At 36.9% G+C, this 25,242-nt stretch overlaps 1 protein-coding gene across 1 annotated transcript in view; it reads left to right on the top strand.

Annotated features, from left to right (window-relative positions):
• Positions 1 to 3,935: 3,935 nt before the first annotated feature.
• LOC141498591 (uncharacterized) overlaps positions 3,936 to 25,242 on the top strand; it is a 36,180-nt gene continuing 14,873 nt past the window's right edge. Inside the window, exons 1-3 of the mRNA XM_074201796.1 lie at positions 3,936 to 4,194; positions 8,913 to 8,965; positions 9,152 to 9,271. Of these exons, the coding sequence (XP_074057897.1) occupies positions 3,936 to 4,194; positions 8,913 to 8,965; positions 9,152 to 9,271 (432 nt within the window). The remainder of the gene's footprint in view (positions 4,195 to 8,912; positions 8,966 to 9,151; positions 9,272 to 25,242) is intronic.

Here is a 25,242-nt window from a genome sequence, read left to right as displayed (position 1 = left end):
ATTTAAGGACTGCAAGGATTGCTGTTGTTTATTTTAAAGAACTTGGAGCCTGAGCCTGAAGAGAGACCTTAAAGTCAGGACTCTGAAGGGAAAGAGGTAGGTCAATCTGTTGCGGCTGGGATTTGGGTGGTAACCAAGAAATTGAGGGTTACTGAAAGACAAAGGAATTCGTGTACTCTCTGGGAATTTAAAACTGCTGTGGATTTTATTACAAATTATTACAAAGTAAACAGGTTAAAACTTCTAGAAAAGCATTAATCAATTTGAGGATAGGCTAGCTGAAGTTTGAGTGAGAGTGAGAGAGACAGGGAGAGAGAGAGAGAGAGAGAGAGAGAGAGAGAGAGACAGAGACAGAGACAGAGACAGAGACAGAGACAGAGACAGAGAGAGACACAGAGACAGAAAGAAAGAGAGCGAGATAGTCTGGGCCATGTGACATACGGGCCTATGGTGAACTGCCAGGGCCTAGCATGGGAGCCCATGGCCTAGGAAGGAAAGAGAAATTCAGATATCCTGGAGGGCCAAGGATAGAGTCAAGAAGTAGCAAGAAGGAGTGGTACTTCCTCTTAAATACACTTCTGTAGTAGATGGACAAGGAGTGGTGCTTGGGGGATGGTCTAGCACCTGGGCCAGGTATTCTCCTATGGGAATCGATGTACTGGTCCTTCCTGTTCCAAGGTGAGTGACCTCTAAATTCAACATGTCAGTCCCTGTCACACCAGGTTAATGGGCACTGAGGACAAAAGGGGAAATCCCCCCCCCCCTTACAGGTAGTTGGTTGGAGACTGGGGGGTGGGGTGGGTTGGAAATGATGTGACAGGATACACATTTTACTTTAAACAAAGAAATAATAGGAGTCAATTTACATCTCAAGAGCAAAGAGCCTTCTGCACCTTTAGTAACAAGATTCCCAGATTTAACAGCATTAAAAGATTACAGAATTTGTTTCTGATTATAATTTTTGACATTCACAATTCTTTCATAATTCTTTGCATCATTTTTTAAATTATCTGCATTAATTCTGTAAGGGAAAAATCAAAAGCCAAAAAGGATATTTCTTTCAACTCCCAGAAGACTTCTGCTGGTTCATGGTAGGCTCAGGAGCTTTACTAAAAGAACTTTTTTAAGCAAGCTTTCTGGCTTTTAACTAAAAGAGACTTAGTAGAGCCCACTCCTCATCTGGAGAACAAGGAGCACAATAACTATTTCCATAGGAATGATTTGTACCAACTGTTCTCACTGTAACCAGCTCAAATACCCACCATCAGCTACAGCAGGAGCTAATATAGTTGGCAAAGTCTGAAAATTTATATTGTCAATGTTTGACGAGATTAAATAGTCCCTTTCTAAAAGCTAATTAAAGCTGGCTGACTATAATGATTCTCCCCTAATAATCTTGAAGGGTGGAGTGTGGGAAACACATCAGTGAGAGCCCAAATCAACAGTATTTAAAATGATCACCCTGCTCCACAGGTGCTGCCTGAGACCCCCCCTTCCCCCAGGATGAGGGTGAACTAGGTGTAGTCTTACTCCAGGACCCTAGAATCATTTGTGCAAGAGGGAGATGGGAGATGAGCTTTTCAGAACTTGGACACTGTACATAGGAATTGTTTGTGTGTGTGTGTGTCTTTGTTGTAGTCCCTAGTGCCTACCTAGCCCAATATAGATATTCAACAAAATTTTGTTGTACAAAAGAATTGTATGATAAAGGAGTCAGCTTTTCCATGTCTCTGTTCCCTTACTTATAAAGTGAAGATAATAGTGCCTGTGATATTACGTTAGACTAGTAAGGATCAAACCATAGAATGTATGGGAATAATTTTGAGAACCTTTTGCCCTACTCTCCTCATCCACTGCCTATAACCAGATAATAGTCACACCATACTTTATTTTTTCTAAGTTTTTGAACTTATGCTTATATTTAGAAATTTTAATAGTATTTACTTTTTTTCTAATTATCTTTAAAGATGGTTTTCAGCATTCTTTTTTTTTTGCAAGGCAGTGGGGTTAAGTGACTTGCCCAAGGCCACACAGCTAGGTAATTATTAAGTGTCGGAGGCTGGATTTGAACTCAGGTACTCCTGAATCCAGGGCCAGTGCTCTATCTACTGCGCCACTTAGCCTCCCCCAACTGCACCACCTAGCCGCCCCCTCAGCATTCATTTTTGCTAAATTTTGATTTCCACTTTTTTCCTCCTTCCCTTCCCTCCCTCTTCCTCAAGATATCAAGCAATCTGATGTGTTATACATGAACAATCATGTTAAACATATTTCCATATTTGTCATGTTATGAAAGAAGAAGCAGAAGCAGAAGGAAAGATCATGAGAAAGAAAAACAAGAAATATTTTTAAACAGTAAAAATAGTATACATTGATGTACAATCAGACTCCTTAGTTCTTTCTTGGACTATGGTTAGCATTTTCCATCAGAACTCTTTTAGAATTGTCTTGGATCACTGGATCGCTGAGAAGAGCTGAGTCTATCATAGTTGATCATCCTACAGTATTGCTGTTACTGTTTACAATGTTCTGATTCTGCTTTCCTGAAATCTCCCTTGTTCAGGCATTCTTCAATTGATGGGAATTTCCAATTATTTGCTACCACAAAAAGAGCTACTATAAAGATCCTTGTACAAATAGACCCCTTTCCTCTTTTGGATGTCTTTGGAATAAAGACATGGTGCTGGATCAAAGAATTTTGTAGCCCTTTGGACATAGTTACAAATTGCTCTCCAGAATGACTGAATCAGTTCACAATTCCATCAACACACACCACACTTTCTTCCCCTTCTCCCACTAACTTCATCATTTGTCTCACCAATGTTTTACTTACCTAGTTTTTGGCCCACTTGTATTTATCTGAGCAGAGGCAGTTTGTCTGCAGGTGTAGTGTTCTCTGTAGAGTGAGAAAGAAGCCTTCTGGGACTTGGTCTTTCCTCTTAAAAGGGGTATGTGCTTGTGTGCCTGTGTACCTTTTGTCCCCTCTAATCTAAAAGGAATAGTGAGCTCTGGTCTCTCTGGAGCACAAGGAGAATAAATGTCTGTCCCTTGGTCTCAAAGCCACAGGAGGAGATGTGCTTTTTAGTATCTTATTATCTGAACACAGGAAGGAGATATACCCAGATACTTGCTTGGGCATTCTGAGTAGAGGGATCACTTCTATCTGCCTGCTTGCCTGATGTATAAGAACTGTGATGGGGATTTGTCCATGTGTGAAGGTTGTGCCTTGTGGGAAAGAATCTAGTGTTTTGTTTCCACGAGGATGAGAGAGGGTATTACCAGAATCTCACAGATGTCTATGAGGATAATACAGTACAAGAGGCAGGATGCTTGGTCTTCGTGGAAACCAAAAGATGGCAGCCTGTTTACAGGATGGCAAGAGTTAGACAAAAGGAAAGGTGATTAAAGAACTGGGCAAGGGTTGAATGAGGGTCTGTGTTATTGTCCTTTGCACCTGTTCAAGGACATTACTGTTCACTTCCCTGTGCTCATATAAGCAGAGGGGGCAATGTAAGAGGATGAATGCCTCAATTAGATTGTGACCTGGAGAATGATTGGCACAAAGGGGGAGGAACAAGCCTTTCAAACTGCATAGAAAGACCAGCATTGCCGTGATTCAGGGTCTTCTGGCCTTAATAGAGGAGGTCTATATTTGCAAAGATATAAATAAAAGCTGTTTTAATCATTCTAGACTAAATATTTATGATGATGAGTCATTGATAACAATTTGGAGGCTCTTTGGGGATACAATAATGGAAATCTTTTGATATTCTCCTGGAAGAACTCAAGAAAATAGCATGCACTTGACTTCAAGCACATTTCTTGGCGTTCTCTGTAGAGAAATATCTCAGGGATTTCTGGGAAGACTGACGGACTCAGGGTTGAGGGATTAAAGTGTCTGGGGGGGGGGACTGCAGTAAGAGGTGATCCCCAGGATGGTGAGGTGGTGGCCAGAACTGTCCTGGCTGGCTAAGAAGTCCACCAGGTGCGAGAGTTATCCCGAAGGAGAGACTCGAGGATCTGAGGGAAAAGAGGACCCAAAATGGGGAAGGAGGAATTGGGGTTCCTCCTCCAGGAATTTCCCCAAAACTAAAAGCCCACCTTGGGGGAAGCTGCTGGCAAACTTGGGAGGCCAGGGAACCTTGAGACCAGAAGCTGGAAAGAAGCCAGAAGGAAGGAAGCTGATTGGATCCGGTATGAAGGGTGTGTGGGTGTGTGTGTGTTCCCGTGGGTGTGTTTCAGTCATATTTTCTGTCTTTGTCACTATCTGTGTTCTAAGTTGTCTGGCTTAGTCCTCGCCTTGGGGTTTATCTTAGGTCTGGGACCAGCTCAAGTTTGCAACTGTGGGGGGAGCAAGGGGGTGAGTGGAAGAATTGTGGAAGTTAAGGGGAGGCAGTAGACCTATAGCACCTTCTTCGTGGAACTCAGCCCCTCCCTCTCTGAGCTGGCTAAGCACTGGTGTGTGGAGCTGGAGATTGAAGGTGGGGGTGAGCTCTTAAAAAATCAAAAGTTGTGGTGTGCGGAGAGTTGAGAAGAGAAAGAATTCTAAAGGAAATGATTAAGATTCAGGAATTATGGGAGGCAAAAGTTCTTATTCTCAAGACTGTCTGGGGAGTGCCCCATGCCTTCTCCCTGGGTTGAGAGGGAGGGCTGTGCCCTTGGTGATTTGATTCCACCCTCCCCATCTTGAGACTTTTATGCTAAACTGAGTTCAGCTGAGGAGTGCCAGCCAGTAAGGGGGGGTAGGCTTCAAGACCTTAGACTTAAGGGGGAAAGTAAGATCAGGTGGAATGTGTGGTAGAGAAAGAAAGAAAATATAAGAACCGGGGGTTGGAAGATAAGCTCATTCGAAGGAAATCATGTTTAATGGATCCCTCTGCTCTGACCACCGTGGCCTAAAGTGCTGTACTCTTGACCTTTACTCCATTTGGTGGGATTACTCTGAGGATTTTAAAAGAGATATTTATCTTGTTAAATTCTGACAAAACTTTGTACAGAATGTGGGTAATTAAGCAACCTAGATTGTTAAATTGGTGTTATCTAGAGTATGCCTATATAAGTTAAATCTTGGAACTTTTAATAAGCTTTATTGAAATAACTTTGAGTTCAAGGAAAGTGGCATTTGGAAGTTTTGTAGCATCTGAGATTTATGGGATATGAAGCAAATTTGGAATCTATATGTGTCACTAAGAAGGAAGAAGGAAATAAAATAATTACGTTATCAGGAACATTTGCTGATTTCTTTTGGGAAAAAGAAAATACAGGAGAGGAAAGAGTTTTGTAAAAGGCATTTATGCAGTGGGCTTATTAAAATTTTCTAATTTGGTTTAATGTTGAACTTAATAATGATAATAACTGTATTTGATGGAGTTTTGGAATCTGTATTAGATGGAGTGATTTGTTATGTCTGGATTCTCTTTTCAAGGTAGTCTAAAGCTTTTATCAAATTAAACTTTTAGAAGTTTAAAATTGGGTTGTTGATAAATTAAATTAACTGAGGTTTCACCTAATGTTTTAGGCCTTTGCCATCAGATTTACCATGGCATAAACTAAGAATTAAATTGGGGTTTTAAATGTATCATATGAAAGAGATTGAATTTTGTGCTAAGGAAAGAAGGTGTTAGCATAAGAATCTTATGTCCAATGTAAGTTAATAATTGTATGTTTAATATTAAAGAAGTCAAGATTGTGGACTTCTTCCCTAATGGTAAATGCAGGCTGCTAATGTGGGTGGGGCTCTGAAGTCAAACAACAATTGTGTGGCCCCCTGTAAGTCAACCTCTTGATGAATAAGATGTGTTTATCAGTTATGTGATATACTTTTATGACTGCAGATAGATTATACTTACAATTATTTGGTTATTTGTTGCATTGTTAAAGCCTGGAATTAACACTTGATTGCTTTGAAGGGCTAATAAGGGAAGCATCAAACATGATGTCCCTTCTGGGATTCCTGAAATTTTTAGACTATGAATTAAACTTGGTATAGATCTGTAGGTTCATGTATAATGTAATATTGGAAAGATTATTTTGTAAAATCTAGTAATTCGTGTGGTATTCTTACTGCTGTTTTGTTACATTGGAATTAACGGATGTTGAAAGTTAAAGTCGTCTAGTTTGAAAGAATTCTAAAAGTAATGATTTGTATTTTAAGCATGGATAGTAGTTAAACAGGTGTAATGTATAGAAATTTTTCAGTTATATATGTAAATTGGTTTGTGGTTGTTTGATTTGATTATTGTGGTTCATAAGTGATTGTTTGCTTTGAAGTAAAAGCATCTATGTAATATGAAAAAGATAAAAACAAGAAAGATAATTTGATATTTTTTTTCTGTGACAACTTCTAGTTAAGTGTTATATGAAAATTTAAGAGATGATAGGCAATCTCCTAGTTCCCAGTCAGGTGCACCATGGCACAGGATTCTGGTCCAGAGGAGAGAAACAACAGTGTCATTTGACTGAATCAGTTAAGGGTGACTATGGTTTATACCAATTGGCATACCATTGTACCAAGGGATAGGACATTTTCTTGGGGAATAGCAAATGTCTGTGGAAATGTTTATTTGTTGTAAAATACAACAGGCTAGGAGAGGTCTCTAGCCAAGAGGCATCTGACATACTATCTTAATGTAGGGATAGAACAGATATGATTTCAGACAAAGGGATGTGGGTCTGAAGATCAGAGGCCTAGAGCAAAAGGTAGGAGATGAGTTATATACAGCCAGTCATTGTTAGAATTCCTGGCTTTAGCAAGGACTTAGGCAGGACACTCAGAGCTTTGGGTAGGGGACTCATTAATTGGGACTCTATGAAGACTATAATTGGAATTTAGTGAATTGGAATGACTTGAAGTCCTAATTAGGTAAAAATTACTATTTTAGATCATGGGACTTTTAATTGATTTTGTCTTCTATGTCTGATATCAGGATTGGTCAGCAAAAGAAAGTGTTGATGGATCAATGTGTTCCTGGAGCCAGGAAGGTCAAATAGGCTGAAAACCTCATGTGACAGGGATAAGCATTTGAAGGGATGGCTTTTTAGTGTGGTCTGAGGTTGGACCATTTCTGACTTGATTTCCTAAATGTGACATTTGGAAAATGTCTTACCTGGTAGGTTCAATTTGACTTAAGACATTTAACTACTCACATGGCCTCTGCCTGGACACTGATATTCAAAACTTATTTCTATAAAGGAATTTTCTTTTGATATTCTGGATCTTTCTAGTAAGCTCTAGTAAGGAAATTTTAGGGCAATTGGATGAAATAGCCAGATAGGTTAACTGTGTGACTCTGGCACCTGCTGTCAGCTAGGATGTTTAGATAAAGATTAAGATCTCTTAATTTTTATGTTAGAGGGGATATTTAGGTTAGAAGAATGGGACGATTTTAGGATGTAAAGATATCCAGTGTAATTACAGTTTCAAGGTCTAGTTTAAAGGAAGGAATGTGAGTCATCTAAATAAATCAGGAAAAAAACCTATGGTATATTTGAAAATATTTGGGTAAAAAAAGTTCATTTTGACTAAGGATGTTTGGGTCATTATTGATGAGAGCAAAAGGTTAAGACTGTTTATTTGTAAGTCACTTTCTGGATGCTGTACTAAGATGATTGTAAAATGTATATGTTACAAATTCAAGTTAAGTTGGCAATTTTAAGTGGATTCACTCATATAATGAAACAATTATGGAAGTTTATTGTGTTAGAGTGACATGTATGGCAACATGACAGTGAGTAAGGCAAAATGTAAGATGTAATAGGCTCTATAATTTTATTATCTTACGATGAAAATGTGTTTTGGTCTGAGTAAAATATTTTGTTAAGAAGTTTCTTTATGACAATGATCAATGTTGGAAAGGATGTAGAAAATCTGGGACACTAATACATTGTTGGTGGAACTGTGAACTCATCCAACCTTTCTGCAGAGCAATTTGGAATTATGACCAAAGGGCAACAAAAATGTGCATACCCTTTGATCCAGCTGTACCACTATTGGGTCGATACCCTGAAGAGATGATGAAAAAGGATAAAAACATCACTTGTACAAAAATCTTCATAGCAGCTCTGTTTGTGGTGGCAAAGAATTGGAAATTGAGGGGATGTCCATCAATTGGAGAATGGCTTAATAAATGGTGGTTTATGTATGTGATGGAACACTATTGTGCTATTAGAAATCAGGAGGGATGGGATTTCAGGGAAGCCTGGAAGGATTTGCATGAACTGATGCTGAGCGAGATGAGCAGAATCAGAAGAACTTTGTACACTCTAACAGCAACATGGGGGTGATGATCAACCTTGATGGACTTGCTCATTCCATCAGTACAAGAATCAGACAAAATTTGGGGGTATCTGTGAGGGAGAATAGCATCTGTATCCAGAGAAAGAATCGTAGAGCTTGAACAAAGACCAAAGACTATTACCTTCAATTTAGGGAAAAAAAGTTATCTCATTATATAATTTGGCTATCTCTTATATTTTATTTTTCTTCCTTAAGGATATGATTTCTCTTTCATCACATTCAACTTAGATCAATGTACAGCATGGAAACAAAGTAAAGACTATCAAACTGCCTTCTATGGGGGTCGGGGAAGGGAAGCCAGATCAGGGGGAAAATTGTAAAACTCAAAATAAATAAATAAATTTAAAAAAAGAAGTTTTTACCAGAAGAGAAGGTTTTAACAAGTCATCTGAGCTGGAGAGGACTTCTTGGAACAGATTCAGAAGATGCTGAAGGACATTGCATCTTTCCAGGGGAGAATAGAAGAGAGACAGAGAGACATTGAACGAGTTCATCTTTTCCATCTTGTGCCTATGTGCACTACTTGTTTAGTCAGGGGATATGTCACTTTTGATACCTGTATCTTCCCCTTGATGCTGTAAGTTTGTTGCCCCTACTTTTACCCCTATCCTTATAGATACATGTACGAACCAAGGGATGAAGGCTTTGCTAGAACAGAGGGGAGGTGGGGTAAAGATGTACTCCATTAAGAGAAAAGGAGGTCAGGATTGTGTGGTATGGTTATATCCTACATGAGTCTGTATTTCCTATCAAGGAAGAGTCTAATCTTCAATTCAGAAAATGGAGTACTAGGTAGTGATGGGAAGATTTGCTGAAGTACGTCACTATATTTAACCTGCCCTTCCTTTATACTAGTCCTTAGTGACTGTTGCGTATACAACCCCAATTCCTGCTCCAAAGTCAGCTTTTAGTGTGGCAACTGTTGGACTTGAGGGTGCCAGTCCCCCTGATTCTGGTCTGGATTCTCAGCTCCCAGTCAGAGATGTATCATGGCAGAGGATTCTGGTCCAGAGGAGAGAAACACCAGTTGCATTTGACTGAGTCAGTTAAGGATGACTATGGTTTATACCAATTGGTATACCATTATACCGATGGATAGGACATTTTCTTGGGGAATAGCAAATGTCTGTGAACTTACGTCCGGAAACAGGGAACACATACTCTGGACTGTATGCTTTGCAGAGATAGGTGGGCTAAGACTCATGTGGGATGTAATTATGGCACCTAGATCCCTTGTCAGGATGCATTAAGGGAAAGAAAATTGTGATTACCACTGCATTGCACCCATATGCCCAAGGGTTAGTGAATCCAGACTTATGGGCCTGCTATCTGGGCACAGGATGGGAATTAGGGCTATGGAACCCCAATTTACGTACTGATTAGATTCTAAGCTGTAGTGGAAACAACTAGCAATTAGACAGCTAGGGCCTTGAACTTGCTGACTGACTAAGCTATGCAAATAAGAGAGACAAGATTCGTATTAGACTGTCTGTCGATTGGAAGAAGGAGTTTGTGATAAATTGAATCTATCAAGTTGCTGCCTAAAAGAAAGAGATGACAATAGGCAAGTAGCAAAGGAAATAACCAGGAAAACATCTGATTCTTTTGTAGAAAGTTGGTATGTGCTCCCATTCAAACCTGGAAAAATAGGAAGAAGCCATGGCTTTAATAATTAGAAAGTAAAAATCTTGATAGAAAAAGTCAATCATGTCAATGACAAGGATTATGATTTAAAGAAGGAACTATTGGGAAAGTGTGGAAAACAAAACTGATTTTAAAAGGGGGGGGAATTGTAGGAAAGAATCAAGTGTTTTGTTTCCACAAGAATGAGAGAGGGTATTGCCAGAATCTCACAGATGTCAGTGAGGATAATACAGTACAAAAGTCTGGAAGCCTGTTTACTGGAAAGACAAAGTTAAACAAAAGGCAGAGGTTGAATGAGGGTCTATGTTATTGTCCTTTGCACCTGCTCAAGGATGTGACTGTTCACTTCCCTGTGCTCATTAGTATAATGAGCAGGGAGGGGAAGACATATGAGGGTGAATGTTTCAATTAGATTGTGACCCTAGCCAATGATTGGCACAAAAGGGAAGGACCAAGCCTTTCAAACTGCATATAATGGACCAGCATTGCCATGATTCGGAGCCTTGTCTATAAGAGAGGAGGGCCATCTTTGCAAAGATGTATCTATAAAAGTTATTTTAATCACTCTGAACTAAATATTTATAATAATGAACCATTGATAACATGCCTGAACAAAGGAAATGATACACCCATATATGTGCCTTGGTTCTTGTTAAGAAAGGTGGTATTGGGGCAGCCAGGTGGTGCAGTGCATCAACCCTGGAGTAAGAAGGACTTGAGTTAAAATCTGGCCTCAGACACTTAATACTTACTAAGCAGTGCGATCTTGGCAAATTGCTTAATTTCATTGTTTTGCAAAAAAAAAAAAAAAAAAAAAAGCAAAACAAATGGTTGTGTGCTCCTGTGCTTGGGTCTCAGAGAGTGGTTATGAGCAAGGGCCTTCTTATTAATGGTTATGGTTTTGAAGGAACTAGGCTTGAATCCCATCTTTGATACCAACTATCTTTGTATTCTTTGACACACTTCAGAAGAATGGCTACTTGCTCCTTTCTGGGTCTCTGCTCATTTGTTAAGTGAGGGGATTAGAGTAGTCTACAAAGATGGGTCTAAATGGAAAGAAAGAACTAGGTTGATTTTTGTGTGGTGCAGACTCTTCTGCTATACCATTCCCTTACTGTCCCTTCACATTGATGTTCTCACTTCCTCCTTGACCCCTCAGGCAGCAGGCAGTATCCTTCCATAATGAATAAAACACTTTGAGAAAGTCATTGGAGCAAGTCCCAGTCAGTGCTTGCCATGAAAGAATCTTGTGGTCTGCCTGGGGTTGTGAAAAAAGTGGAGGATTACCATGACAACATCAGTCCTGTTCACCCCAAAGCCATCTTCACTACCCCCTGGGGAGCAGAGAGTCCAGTGGCAAAGAGCCTCGGCCTGTGTGGGCTCATGGCTCGGATCCCATAAAAGGGAATGCAGTGAAGGAGGACTGAAGGCCTGGTACATTTGAAGGTACATTCTTTCAAATGGGAAAGAGGTGACTCTGGGCATGGTGCCACCAACGGTATTTGGTGTCCACACCCTGGGTCTGGTGTCTGCATTTCACACAAGCCAGAAACATGGCTTTGTCTCATCTGCTTCCTTCTGGCCAAGGAGCTCCAAATAATCTCTTCCCATTAACCCCTTGGTACCCCAGGTCCCCTTTGAGGATACAAGGTCCAGTCTTGATTTATGATTTCTAGGCCATAATACTGTAGGATAGTTAAAACTGGAAGGTACCTCAGAGGCTTTCTAGTTCTAATCCCTCATTTCACAAAAAGAGGAAACTGAGGTTAAAGGTGGCTAAGTGACTTTCCCAAGGTCACACAAGTCCTAAGTGAATGAATATGGGTTGGAATACAGGTACTGACTCCCAAGTTCAATATTCATTCCATTTCACCATGATTTTCATTCTCCAGGAGAGCTGGGAGTTAAAACCCAATCCTTCAAATTCCTAATTCAATGTTCTTCCATTCTAACAACTTGAGCTCCCTGCCTCCCACAACTGCTAAGAACAAAGTAGTTAATAAGCCTTAAAACTTAACCTTGATGAGATTTGTTATGATTATTCATCAGACTCTGTGGAGGAAGATTCTATAACTGCCCATGGGAAATGGGTCATATGAATTACTGAGCTACATACCTTTCAATGTTTTCTTTTTATTCCTCTGGCAGAAGCTGGGAGCATGTGGCCCACCACCAGGTCCTGAAACAAGGAACCCTCCAAGGCATAGTCCATTGGCCAGCTGGTGCCACCTCACTGGTTGCCAACTACAGTTTAGCCAGAGATGGAAAATATTCTCCTTTTAGAATCTTCATGTACATTGATGCTACTGGATGCTCATTGGCAGGAGGAAATAATACCCCATGCTGTGTCTCTGGCTGTGGGGAGAGATGGCTTGGCATTCTCTACATGTGCTAATTCCCTCTTGTAACCACCAAAGGCTCCTGATTCTGATCCAGCACCATGGGTGAGGGAGTAGGGTACAGCCTGTGGGATTGGTTCATATGTTTCTTAGTCTCAGGCTCTAACCAGTAAGAAACCTGTTCCTGATGACACTGATATAGGGATCTTTGTCAAGGAAACATCCTCTACCAGTTCACTTATCAACTTTTCAGAAATAGAAAGTCTTTGAGAGTTTTATGGAGCACTCTCAAAAGGTTAGGTGACTTGCCTAGGGTCATACCACCAATATGGAGAGAAAAGTCTTAGTCTTAATTATAACAATAAGTTCACATTTCCATGGTTTTTATGTGGCAGCATGGTGATGTATGAGAAAGATACATCACCAGCTATGGACTTTGGAGGCATGGGTTTTAATTCACATGTAGAATGTGTCACTTGGAACTTCATCTCACTCTGTCTCTATTTTCTAACTTGGAAGTTGGGGATGTTGTACTTGTCTTTTCAGGGATATTAGAAGGAAAGAACTCTGTAAGCCTTAACACACTTAGCCACAGGAAGTCAGGTCACCAGCATAGTCTTGAAGGGTAGGAGAAGTCACAGGAGAGCATGGGGCAGTTTGGGTCAACACATGTGGAGGGCAGGCTGGGCCATTCCTTCACTGTTTTGCTGTGGGACAAAGTAACTATGTATTCATGTTGAGTCTGTTCATTTAGGAACAACTGATGTTCAAATTGCAGTATATAGATACCTGGAGCAACGGACAACCCCAACGATTCATGAGACATTGTCTGAGAGGAACAAAATATCAGAACTGAGAGTGACTTTAAGACAAAGAGTTTTTAAGCTGGAAGGGATCAAGCAATGATAGAACTGGAAGGAACTTCTGATGCCCTCTAGTCAAACTTCTTCATTTTACAAAGGGGATAACAGAACCCCAAAGAGAAGAAGTGATTTGCCCAAAGTCCCACAGGAGGACTTTGGAATGTGGAATTTTAGACACTTGAGGACAGAGAACATAGAATGTTGGAGCTGAAAATAATTTTACAAAACAGGCAGTGATTCTACAGAGCTGAAGATGAGGAGGGGCCACATTTTAGTCACAAGGCACAGCTTCTTGATGACATAGACAAAAGATGTGATGCGAAGCAAAGCTGATTCTGTTGAATGGTTGATAGTCATTCTTTGAGTGTTGCTGAGAACTAGGGTGTGAAGGCCTTTAAATACTGTGTCAAGTAGGCAATTCAAGTTGAAAACTTGAGCAGGGAAACTTAACCTGGAGGCCAGGGAATCTGTGGACTAGGAGGCCATGAACTTGGAAATTAATTTGGAAGGTATTTCCACCAATCTTCACCTGAAAATGAGCATTTCCTCCTATTATTAGTTAAATAAGAACAATAAGCCATTATTCTGAGAAGGGCTATATGACCTAACCTTGACTTCCAAAGAGATCTATGATCTCCAAGATATTAGGATTCTCTAACCTAAAGTTAATAAGGAACCACTAGGGCTTATTGAGTAAAGGAATGCCATGGGCAGACCTGAGCTGTAAAGAAATCACATTAATGACTATGTGGAGGGTTGACTGAGAGTTTGGAGGCTAATGTGGAGGTGATTTGCCATCATCAGTGAGATGTGATGAAAGGCTTACAGTAGAGTGAAGAGAAGAGGACAGGTAGGAGAATAAAGTTGATATTTCCATAACAAATTATTAATAACATCAGTGGCAGTGAAATCTTTCCTCAAGACCCTCTCAGTAGCTAGACTATGAAATGAGGAAAAGGAGATCACATTTAAGAAAATCTTTTTGTCCCTTCAAAGTATCTCTGACCTTGTATTTATTTTGTATTTACTTATTTATTTATATGTGTATTGAAATGGTAGAATATAAATTCATTGAGGTCAATCATAGTTTCATCTTTCTGTTCTCCAGTACTAGTACAGTAACTGTCACACAGTTACATGATTAATGTTTACTGATAGAATAATTGATACCAAATTAATTATGAGGGGGGATCACAGATGGTATTATTACCAAGGAGAGGTCATTGATGGAACATCATTGATGATTGATTATCAGATTTTCTCAACTCTGTAAAGTCATTATAAGAATGACATGCTTCCATTAAAAGGAATCCTTGAGATAAATGAAAGGTATAGCTATGCTTCACAAGCAGTATTCTATAGCAGATCACATTTTCTAGTCACCTAATTAACTAAAAGGGATAGAAAACACAATGAACAAAATGGGATGGTAGATAGAATGCTGGGTTCAAATCTTATCTCAGACACATACTATTTGTGTGACAATTAGTGAACCATTTCATTACCCCAAATCTCAGTTTCCTCATCCATAAAATGAAAATATATCTCTAGAGACCTTTGATTTCTTCTTCTGAAACTACCTGTTTATATCATTTGACCATTTGTCAATTGGGGAATGGATCTTATTTTTATAAATTTAATTCACTTCTATACTCAGTATATATTTGAAAATGAGGTCTTTATAAAAGAAACTTATTGTTGGGCAGCTAGGTGGCACAGTGGATAGAGCACTGGCCCTGGTGTCAGAAGGACCTGAGTTCAAATCCGACCTCAGACAAATGTGTGACCTTGGCAAGTCACTTAACCCCATTGCCTTACAAAAACAACAACAAAAAAAAAACTTATTGTAAAAACTTCTGATTTTGCTTTATTGTCTATGGTACATTTTAGCAAAATGTAGTTTCTATGATTATCCCCTTTATTTAGGTCTGCTTTTGCTTTTGCTTTATTTGGATTATGATTTCTAATCCTGATTTTTTTTTAGTTTAGCTGAAGTACATTAGATTCTGTTCCAGTTTTTTATTTTAACTGTGTGTGTGTTTTTCTGTTTCAAGTGGGTCTCTTGTAAACAACATATTTTTGTTGGATTCTGGTTTCTATCCTGCTATCTGCCTCTGTTTTATGGGTTAATTCTTCTCATTCATATTTAGTTTTGATTACTGTGTTATTTCCTTCATTCCATCTTTTTTTGTTTCTTCTCCTCTCCTTCTCTCTTTTTATATTTTCCTTCCTCAAAGGTATATTTTCCTAAAAGTGATTCCTCAATTAATAAATGGTCAAAGGAACAGGAAGTTTTCAGATAAAGAAATTAAAGCCATCTATATCATAGGGGAAAATGCTCTAAATCATTATTGATTAGAGAAATGCAAATTAAAACAACTCTGAGGTACTACCTCACGCCTATCATACTGGCAAATTTGAGAGAAAAAGATCGATGTTGAAGGGAATGTGAGAAAACGATTAGTTTGAAGAGTTGCGCTATTGAAGGAGTTGTTAACTGAGCTGACTATTTTGGAGAGCAATTTGGAATTTCATTTGAAGGGCTATAAAATTGTGCATAATCTTTGATCCCACAATACTACTACTAGATCTGTATTTCAAAGAGATCATAAAAAAAGAGGAAAAGACCTACATGTATAAAAATACTCATAGCAGTTATTTTTGTGGTGGTAAAGAACTGGAAATTAAGGAGATGCCCATGAATTAGGGAATGACTGAAGAAGCTGTGGCAAATGAATGCAATAAAATATTATTATTCTATTAGAAATGATGAACAAGTAGATTTCAGAAAAGCCTTAAAAGACTTTACATGAACTAATTGTGAGTGAAATAAATAGAACCAGGAGAACACTGTATGCAGGAACAGGAATATAGTGTAATGATCACTTGTAGCAGACTTAGCTCTTCTCAGCAATATATTGATTCAAGACAATTTTTTTCCTCTCATATATATATATATATATGTGTGTGTGTTTATATATGTATGTGTGTGTGTGTGTGTGTGTGTGTGTACATACATATAATTACAAATAATGGTAGTTGCTTTCCACATTTACCCAGTTATAAGCTTATGAGTTGAACATTTTTTAACACCTAACTGTCCCTCTCCTCCCCGCCATGACAGCCAACAATGTAGCAATTTTTATAATGTGAATGTCATGTTCATTCAGATTCTGTAGGTTTTCCTTCATTTTGTTTTGTTTTTGTTTCTCTGAATGTGGATACCATTGTCCATAACAAGTCTCCCATGGATAATGAAAAAATAGAAGAAAATTTAAAATACTTCATCAGCAAAACCACTGACGTTGAGAATAGATCAAGAAGGGACAACCTGAGAATTATAGGCCTTCCTAAAAACATTGAAGAGAAAAAAAGCCTGGACTTAATATTACAGGATTTAGTGATGGAAAATTGTCCTCATATCATGGAACTAGAGGGCAAAATAGTTATTGAAAGAATACATCAATCACCTCTGGAAAGAGATCCTAAAACAAAAACACCAAGGAATGTTGCAGTCAAATTCCAGAAATATAAAAGAGAAAATCCTGCAAGCAGTCAGAAAGAAATAATTTAGATACCAAGGAACCACAGTAAGGATTATGCAAGACCTGGCTGCATCAACATTAAGGGATCAAAGGGCCTGGAATGAGATATTCTGAAGAGCAAGGGAATTTGGAATGCAGCCAAGAATCCCCTATCTAGCAAAACTGAGCTTTCTCTTCCAGGGAAAAAGATGGACATTTAATGAACTGGGAGACTTTCAACATTTCCTGATCAAAAGGCCAGAGTGAAATAGAAAATCTGGACATCAAACAGGAGGCTCAAGAGACACATGAAAAGGTTAAAAGGTGGGGTAAAGAAAAAACTGCTATCTAATAAGCTGAAACTGGCTATATCCCCACTTGGGAGAAAGATTTGCATAACTTTTGAGAATTGTAACTCTATTAGAGAGAATATACTTAGCCAGAAATAATGTTCACTCATGACTTATCTGTGAGACCTATCCAATAAGATGAAAGTGGCTAAATCCCTATGTGGGAGAAAGACTCTAATAACTTTCAAGAATTGTAACTCCATTAGAGAGAATATATTTAGCCAGAATTGATGGACATTCACAAATTTTCTGTGACTCAGATAGCATGATTTAAAAACAATATCTCTTTAAAAAAAAAGTGGGACAGTAGGGAGACAGGAAGATGGAGGAGATTGAATGAGGTAAAACTCATTATGTTAAAAGGTACAAAGGACCTATTGTAATAGAGGGGAAGAAGGGAGGGGCTGACAACCACCTATATCTTCCTCTCATCAGAATTCACTTCAAGTTAACTTATACACACTCAGTTAACTTAAGAAACTTATCTTAACTTTCAAGTTTTAAAAAGTGAAAAGGGGGGGTTGGGGAAGGGAAGAAAGAGAGGGGGTTGATATAAGAGGGCAAACACACTGAAGGTGGCTTATATGGATAAAGGGAAAAAAGGGGGAAAACACAAACAGAGGGAAGATATCATGGAGGGCAATGAAGAGATAGTAAATATAACTTTGAATGTGAATGGGATGAACTCTTCCTTAAAATGTAAGCAAATAGCATAGTGGATTAAAAAACCAGAATTCTACAATATGCTGCTTACAAGACATTCATTTGAAGCAGAAAGATACATATAGAATAAAGGTAAAAGATTGGAGCAAAATATATTTTGCTTCAGCTGAAGTGAAAAAAAGCAGGAGTAGCAATCCTTATATCAGACAAAGCAGCTGCAAAAATAAATGTCCTTAAAAGAAATAAGGAAGAAAACTATATCATCCTAAAAGGTACCTTAGACAATAAAGTAATTTCAATAGTAAATATGTATACACCCAATGGTATCACATCTAAATTCTTAGAGGAGAAGTTGGAAAAGCTACAGGAAGACATAGACAGCAAAACTCTACTAGTGGGAGACCTCAACCTCCTGTTCTCAGATCTAGATGCATCTAATCATAAAATTAACAAGAAGAAAGTTAAGGAGATAAATAGATTGTTAGAAAACCTAGACATGATAGACTTTTGGAGGAAACTGAATGAGGATAGAAAGGAATATACTTTTTTTCTGCAGTACATGGCACTTACACAAAAAATGGATCATGTACTATGGCATAAAAACCTAATGATCAACTGCAGAAAGGCAAAAATAGGGAATACATCTTTGTCAGATCATAATGCAATGAAAATCACATGCAATATTGGGCCAGGGAGATAGAGACCCAGAACAAATTGGAAACTAAACAACCTCATTTTAAAGAGTGGATAAAGAGGCAAAGTATAGAAACAATTCATTATTTCATGCTAGATAATGACAATAATGAAACAACATACCCAAACCCATAGGATACACTCAGGGTGGCTATAAGGGGATATGTTATATATTTAAATGCTTACATGAATAAATTAGAGAATGGAGAAATCAATGAACTAAATATGCAACTAAAAAAATTAGAGAAAGAGCACATTAAGAACCCCCAAATAAATATCAAATTAGAAATTCTATAAATTAAAGAAGAAATTAATAAAATTGAAAGCAAGAAAACTATTGAACTAATAAATAAAACCAAGAGTTGGTTTTAAGAAAACCCCAATGAAACTAATTAACCAGGGTGGCTAGGTGGCACAGTGAATAGAGCACCGGCTCTGGAGTCAGGAGTACCTGAGTTCAAATCTGGCCTCAGACACTTAATAATTACCTAGCTGTGTGGCCTTGGGCAAGCCACTTAACCCCATTTGCCTTGAAAAAACCTAACCCCCCCCCAAAAAAACCTGATAAACCTCTGATCAATTTGATTTAAAAAAAGAAAGAAAAAAAACAAATTGCTAGTATCATAAATGAAAAAGGTGAACTCATCCCCAATGAGGAGGAAATTAAAGTAATAATTCAGAATTATTTTGCCCAACTCTATGTCAATAAATTTGACAATCTAAGTGAAATGGATGAATATTTACAAAAACATAAGTTGCCCAGATCAAATTAAGAGGGAATTAAGAACTTAACCCTATCTCAGAAAAAGAAATTCAACAAGTCATTACTGAACTCCCTAAGAAAAAAATCTCCAGAGCCAGATGGATTCACAAGTGAATTCTCTCAAACATTTAAGGAACAATAGGCTCCAATTCTATATAAACTCTTTGGAAAAACGGGTGAAGATGGAATTCTGCCTAACTCTATGACACCAATATGGTGCTGATACCTAAACCAGGAAAAGTTAAAACAGAGAAAGAAAATTAAAGAACTATCTCCCTAATGAATATAGATACTAAAATTTTATCAAAATGACTAGAACAAGTAATCACTAAGTTAATACATTATGATCAAGTAGGATTTATCCCCGGAATGCAGGGTTGGTTCAATATTAGGAAAACTTGTTACTATAATTAATCATATCAATAACATACCTATCAGAAATCATATGATTATATCAATAGATGATGAAATAGCTTTTGACAAAATACAGCACTCATTCCTACTAAAAACACTAGAGAGTGTAGGGATAAAATGTATTGTTCCTTAGAATAATAAGCAGTGTCTATTTGAAACCATCAACAAGCATTATATGCAACTGAATAGGCTAAAGGCATTCCCAATAAGATCAGGGGTGAAACAAGGATACCCAGTATCACCACTACTAATCAGTATTGTATTAGAAATGTTAGCTGCAACAATAAGAGAAGAAAAAGAAATTGAAGGAATTAGAACTGGGAAGGAAGAGACAAAACTCTCACTCTTTGCAGATGACATGATGGTCTACCTAGAGAATCTCAAAAAATCATCTAAAAAGCTACTAGAAATAATTAGCAACTTTAGTAAACTCGCAGGTTATAAAATAAAACCTCATAAATCCTTAACCTTTCTATATATATGACTAGCAAGGTACAGCAGAAAGAGCTAGAAAGAGAAATCCCATTCAAAGTAACCTCAAAAAATATAAAATACCTGGGAGTCAACCTGCCAAGACAGACTCAGAAACTTTGAAAACAATTACAAAACTATTCTCACACAAATAAAATCAGATTTAAGTAACTGGGCAAACATCAACTGCTCATGGATAGATTGAGCTAATATAATAAAAATGACAATTCTACCAAAACTAAACTACTTATTTAGTAGTTTAATATTTACCACTTAAGATTCCAAAAGCTTACTTTAAGGAGTTAGAAAAAATTGTACGTAAATTCATATGGAGAAATGAAAAGTCAAGGATTTCCAGGGATTCAAAGGAAAAAAAAGTGCAAAAGAAGGTGACTTAGCCTTACCCGATCCAAACTTATATTATAAAGCATCATTCATCAAAACTGTCTGGTATTGGCTAGGAAACAGAGTTGTGCTTCAGTGGAATGGACTAGGTACAATAGCAGGAAACAATTATAGTAATTTGCTGTTTGATAAACTCAGAGTCCATCTATTGGGATAAAAACTTTCTCTTTGATAAAAACTGTTGGGAAAATTGGAAGTTATTGTGGCAGAATCTTGAATTAGACCAACACCTCACACCCTATACCAAGATAAGATCAAAATGGATACAGGATTTAGACATACAATATTATAAACAAACTCAAAGATCAAGGAGTAGTTTACCTGTCGGATCTATGGAAAGGGAAGCAGTTTCATTAAAAACAAACTAGATAATTTTGATTACATTAAATGAAAAACCTTCTGCACAGACAAAACCACTTTAACCAAGATAAAAAGAAATGAAGTAAATTCAGAAACAATTTTTACAACTAGCATTTCTGACAAAAGACTTGTTTCTAAAATATACAGAGAATTGAGTCAAATATTAAAAAAAAACATTCCATTCCCCAATTGACATATCATCAAAGGATATGCAAAGGAAATTTACAGTTGAGGAAATCAAAGCAATCCCTAGTCATATGAAAAATTGCTCTAAATCATTACTTATTAGAAAAATGCAAATTAAAGCATCTCTGAGGTATCACCTCACACCTCTCGGATTGGCCAATATGACCAGAAAGGATAATGATCAATGTTGGAAGGGATGTGGTAAATCTGGGACACTAATATATTGTTGGTGCAGCTGGGAACTTATCCAACCTTTCTGGAGAGCAATGTCCTTTATTTGGGGAATGGCTTATCAAACTGTGGTATATATATATATATATATATATATATATATATATATATATATATATATATACATATATATATATATATATATATATTTCTGTGTGTGTGATGGAACATTATTGTTCTATTAGAAACCAAGAGGGATGGGAATTCAGGGAAGCATGGAATGATTTGCATGAACTGATGCTGAGAGAGATGAGTAGAACCAGAAAAACATTGTATGCCCTAACAGCAACATTGGGGTGATGATAAACCTTGATGAATTTGCTCATTTCATTGGTGCAACAATTTAGGGGAAAAAAACCACATTACCTTTTATGTAATTTTGCTATATCTTATACTTTATTTTTCTTCCTTAAGGATATTATTTCTCTCTCATCACCTTCAACTTAGATCAGTGCATACCATGGAAACCATGTAAAGACTTACAGACTGCCTTCTGTGGGGGGGTGGGGGGAGGGAAGCAAGAATAGGAACAAAAATTGTAAAACTAAAAATAAAAACCTTCTAAAAACACAATCATGTTCCATAACTTGTTCAGCCATTCTCCTAATTGATGGACCTCCCCTCAATTTCCAATTCTTTGCCACTAAAAAAAGAGTTGCATCAATATTTTGGAATAAGTGAGATTTTCCTATTTTTATGATTTCATCTGGCTATAGGCCTAGTACTGGGATTGCTGCATCAAAGGGTATGATCAGTTTTATTGTTCTTTGGGCATAGTTCCATATTGCTCTCTAGAATATTTGGATCAGTTCACAACTCCACCAACAGTGCATTAATGTCCTAATCCTACCACAGCCTCTCCAACATTTATCTTTTCCACTTTTTATCATCTTAGAACTTCATAGTTGTTTTAATTTGCATTTCTATGATCAGTAATGATTTGGAGCATTTTTCATATGACTATATATACTTTTAATTTCTTCATTTGTAAACTGTTCATATCCTTTGACCATTTATCATTTGGGAAAGGACTTTGTAACCTTATGCATTTGATTGAATTCTCTATATGTATTTTAGGAGTGAGACCTTTATCAGAACCTCTAGCTTTGAAAATTGTTTCCGAGGTTTCTGTTTTCCTTTCAATTTTGGCAGCATTAGTTTTTTAGTGCAAAAATTTGTTAATGTTGTATAAATCATTCATTTTACAATTTATAATATTCTTTATTTCCTGTTAATCATAAACTTCTCCCTTCTCCATAGATCTGATATATAGATTATTTCTTGTTCTCCTAATTGGCCTATGATATCACCTATTATGATTGAATTCTATAGCCATTTCCTCCTTATCTTGGTATAGGCTGTGAGATGTGGGTCTATTCTAGTTTTTCTTATACTATTTACTGACTTTTGTTAAATAGTGAGTTCTTATCCCAGAAGCTAGTCTTTGGGTTTATCAAACAGTGGATTACTACAGTCAGTTACTACTGCTTCTTTTGTCCCAATCTATTCCACTGATCCATTCTCTGTTTCTTAGCCAGTACTAGACAGTTTTGATGACTGTCACTTCATAATCTAGTTTTAGATCTGGTACACCTAGGCTACCTGCCTTACCATATTTTTTCATTAATTTCCTTGATAGTCTTGACTTTTTTTCCAGATGAATATTATTCTTACTTTTTCCTTGCTCTGTAAAATAGGTTTTTGAAAGTTTGATTGGTATGGCACTAAATAAGCTGATTATTTTAGGTAGATTGTCATTTTTATGATATTACCTTGGTGTACCCACGAGTGATCAATATTTTTCCACTTATTTCAATCTCACTTTATTTATGTGAAATGTGTTTTGTAAATTGTGTTCATATAGTTTCTGGGTTTATCTTCAGAGGTAGAGTCCCAAGTATTTTATGTTGTCTACAGTTACTTTGAGTAGAATTTCTCTTTCTATCTCTTGCTGTTGAGTTCTGTTGATCATTTATAGAAATGGTGATGATTTATGTGGATTTATTTATCTTGCTACTTTGCTAAAGTTGTTAATTTTTTCAGGTAGTTTTGTAGTTGATTTTCTAGGGTTCTTTAAATATACCATCATGTCATCTGAAGAGTGAGTTTTCTTTCCTCATTGCCTACTCTAACTCCTTCCATTTATTTCTTTTAGGTTTTTGCAAGGCAAATGGGGTTAACTGGCTTGCCCAAGGCCACACAGCTAACATTTATTTTTCTTCTCATTACTAAAGCTAAAATTTCTAATACAATGTTCAATAATAGTGATGATAATGAGTATTCTTGTTTCACCCATAATCTTATTAGAAAAGCTGCTCTTTCTCCATTATATATAATACTAGTTAGAAAGATACTGATAATCATTTAAAGGTAAACTCCATTTAGTCTAGTGTATTTTGTTGTTGATTTTGATTTTTGCAAAGCAATGAGGTTAAGTGACTTGCCCAAAGTCACACAGCTAAGTAAGTATTAAATGATTGAGATTGGTTTTGAACTTAACTCCTGGCTCCAAGGCTGGTGCTCTATCCACTGCACCACCTAGCTGCCCCTCTCTAGTGTTTTGAATAGAAATGGGTGCTGTATTTTTTCAAAGACTTTTTCAGTATCTATTGAGATAATCATATGAATTCTGTTAATTTTGTTATTCATATGATCAATTGGACTCATTGTTGTTCTAATATTTAACCATTCCTGCATACTTGGTGTTTATCCTACCTGATCATAGTATATTGCCTTTGTGATAACTTGCTAAAATTTTATTTATCAATTTTGCTTCACTATTTATTAGGGGAATTGGTTTATAACTTTCTTTATTTTGGCTCTGCCTGGTTTAGGTATCAGTACTGTGTTGCTCTCATAAAAGGAATTTGGCAGAACTCTTTCTTCACCTATTTTTACAGTAGTTTATATAGAATTGGAATTACTTGTTCTTTAAATGTTTGGTAGAATTCATTTGTAAATCCATCTGGCCCTGGAGAATTTTCCCTATGGATATTATTGATGGCTTGTTCAATTTCTTTTTCTGAAACGAGGTTACTTAAGTGTTTATTTTCTCTTCAGTTAATCTAGACAGTTTATATATTTGTAAATATTTATATTTTTTCACTTGTATTGTCAGATATGTTGACATACAGTTGGTCAAAATTGCTCTGAATTATCTTAATTTCTTCCTCATTGGTGATGGGTTCACTCTATTCATCTTTGATATTGATGGCTTAGTTTTCTTCCTTCTTTTTCAAAAAATCAGATTAAACAAAGGTTTATCTATTTTATTGCTTTTTAATAGGATCAACTCAGTTTTATTTTTTAGTTCAGTAGTTTTTTATTTTCAATTTTATTAATTTCTCCTTTGATTTTCAGAATTTCCAATTTAATATTGAATTGAGAAATTTCATTTTTCTTTTTCTAGTTTTTTTATTTGCAGGCCCAATTCATTGATCTCCTCTTTCTCTGCTTTTTTTCATGTAACCATTTAAAGATATCAAATTTCTGCTAATAAATTGCTTTGGCTACATCCCACAAGTTTTGTTATGATGTCTCATCATTGTAATTGTCTTTTTTTTATTTTATTTATATTTTTTGCAAGGCAATGGGGTTAAGTGGCTTGTCCAAGGCCACACGGCTAGGTAATTATTAAGTGTCTGAGGCTGGATTTGAACTCAGGTGCTCCTGACTCCAAGGCCAGTGCTCTATCACTGTGCCACCTAACCACCCCATTGTCATTGTCTTGAATGAAATTGCTCATTATTTCTATGATTTGTTTGATCCACTCATTCTTAAAATTAGGTTATTTAGTTTCCAATTAATCTTTATATCACTTTCTGTAGACTTAAATTATATGTAATTTTTATTGCATCATGATCTGAAAAGGATGCATTTAAAATGTTTGCCTTTCTGCATTTTATGGTTGAAAAGGTTTTATGCCCTAATATACATGATCAATTTTTTTGTAGGTACCATGATTCACAGAGAAGATATCATCCTTTCTATTACCATTCAGTTTTTTCCAGAGGAATATCATATTTAACTTTTAAAAATCT

The sequence above is a fragment of the Macrotis lagotis genome, chromosome X (assembly GCF_037893015.1).
Source record: "Macrotis lagotis isolate mMagLag1 chromosome X, bilby.v1.9.chrom.fasta, whole genome shotgun sequence".
NCBI lineage: Eukaryota > Metazoa > Chordata > Mammalia > Peramelemorphia > Peramelidae > Macrotis > Macrotis lagotis.
The sequence above is the reverse complement of the archived record's forward strand: the minus strand, read 5'-3'. Positions and strand labels throughout refer to the sequence as shown.